The 2,222-nt window shown below is 36.7% G+C and overlaps 1 protein-coding gene across 1 annotated transcript in view; it reads left to right on the top strand.

The window, feature by feature from the left end:
• Positions 1-1,965, top strand: part of LOC115218271 (uncharacterized protein K02A2.6-like) — a 15,495-nt gene extending 13,530 nt beyond the window's left edge. The window contains exon 3 of the mRNA XM_029788021.2: positions 1,858-1,965. Within this exon, the coding sequence (XP_029643881.2) occupies positions 1,858-1,965 (108 nt within the window). The remainder of the gene's footprint in view (positions 1-1,857) is intronic.
• Positions 1,966-2,222: the final 257 nt, after the last annotated feature.

The raw sequence follows: 2,222 nt of genomic DNA on the forward strand, positions 1-2,222 counted from the left end.
TGGGTACCAAGTGTATATTTGACGTGTTACAGAAAAAAGTGAATATATTTGAAAAATGAAAATAAGTTTTTTCCCTCCTTTGGAACTATTGCGAAGTGATATGTGACACACGCAGAGATGATCGATGGATTGATCCGCGGAACGGAAATGGTGATCAACTGGAAGTGTTGAGTCAATTGAGGAGGAGGTTGATGCTGAAGGATAAGGAATAGGTGTGACAGTGGGGACAGGAGGAAGGAAGTGGATCAGACATGCGCCTTTAAACCTGAGAAAGTAATGAGGAAATTCACAGAATCACACTTGGGGTTTCGGCATGCGCTGGAAAGGGTTATGGAGGTAGTAGATGAAAGGGAAAGGAAGGCAGTTTTAGGTAAAGTGGAAGGGAGTATAGTGGCGGCACTGTCGACTTCAGGGGCATGGATGAAGTCGGTTCGGACTAGATGTGGGTTTACGTGTTAAATAAAGTATTGAAAAAGACTTGAGATTATCTCCGAATCATAGCTTCGTCCACGAGGACGGTAGAGGCGAGGAAATTGTAAGTAGCGGGTAAAGTCTCTGGTGTGGAAGCACAGGAAGAGAGATACTCAAGAGTTTCAGTGTGGGTTTGTAGATTTGTAAAAGACAGAGTTGGCGGATTTTGCTAAAGCTAATGAGGAGATAAACTGCAGTATATACGTGTGTGTTGATAGATAGATAGATAGATAGATAGATAGATAGATAGATAGATAGATAGATAGATAGATAGATAGATAGATAGATAGATAGATATATAGATAGATAGATAAAACTGTACATATGCATATTATATATATAAAGAGACTTGTATGTAGATGAATACAAATGTATGTCCGTGTATGTACATCTTTGTGTATGCGCGCAAGCGTACTATGTGGAATAGCGGAACAAAACCAAATATACATTTTCATTTCAGCGTTTACATACTTTGTCCGTGTTCCTATAAGCGGCTTTTTGTATTCTCTCTCCTTCTCTCTTTCTCTCTTTCCCTCTCTCTTTCTCTCTCTCTCTCTTTCTCTCTCTCTCTCTCTTAAATATTTTCATCAAGACAGAAATGGTGAATATTGATAGAGGTGGGTCGGAGGTGGTTACAGAATACACAGAAAAATTAATATCATTTTTTATGTGGTGGTGTTTGCATTTATCCTGGGGTTACGATTTGGCTGTTTAATTAAAAGCACCACCGAATTTATTTTTCCACCAATAGTTTGCTAGCCAAAGGTTTTGTACTCGAAATCCATATAGTAATAATGTTTTAAAAAAATAATAATGAAGACTTAACACAGAGAATATTCTATCAGAGAACGTCACCTGATATCTGAGATTAATTAAAGACACATACATTTACTCCGTCGATAAATGTAACGTCATGACATGTAATATCGGTTTTCTTTAACATTCTATACTTTATATTAGACGAATCGAGAAGTCGATACAATAATGTTTTCCCCAAAAGCAATAACATTATTATTTTGTGTATATATCTATAATACAATCTTGTTCATTATATCTGTTGTCCAATAAGCCAAACAACATGAGGAATCTTACAATAAACACATCATCAGGTGCCTTAGCGTTTGGGTTCTTTCACAAAGAGAAGGGATTATGTCATATGACTAGTGTTCTTACATCTCTTGTCAGAAAGTTGATGGAAAATGAGCTGAGGCTGATCAGAAGATTAAGTTTATAAAATGCCTTCAGCAGAGAATCAAAATTGCTTCCTGTTCTAGGGTGTCACATACTAACAGCTTCTAATAAGATTACTGATCCAAGCCCTGGTATATCTCCCTTTTTTATGAAAATTATAATCTATTTGTAAATATTTGTACTCTTCCTGTAAAGAAAGAGTTGTTACCAATCAGAAAACATCACCGGGATGTAGATTACTACAAAGATTCAGAGTTAGACGTTGAACTTCAGAAATGTTTATTGGACAATTTCTTTGCTTGAAAACAACTGCTTTTTAAAAGTACCACCTAAACATTTAGTAAAGTTGCTATGGTTACCCATAATGAAAATTAAAAGCATCACTGGAGTCATTTTTAAGAGGCTGTCCGTAAGTATCCCCTTCCTCGTTGAGGTTAAGATCTTCATATGTGCAGGTGAGTTGCCTTCTGTGGCAGAACACGATTTTACTTTTAGGCCCGAAGCTGTAAAATATTGCCAACGAAATTGCATCTTTTAGCAACAGCATCATCCTACATAGC

This window comes from Octopus sinensis, linkage group LG13 (assembly GCF_006345805.1).
Source record: "Octopus sinensis linkage group LG13, ASM634580v1, whole genome shotgun sequence".
Classification (NCBI taxonomy): Eukaryota; Metazoa; Mollusca; class Cephalopoda; order Octopoda; family Octopodidae; genus Octopus; species Octopus sinensis.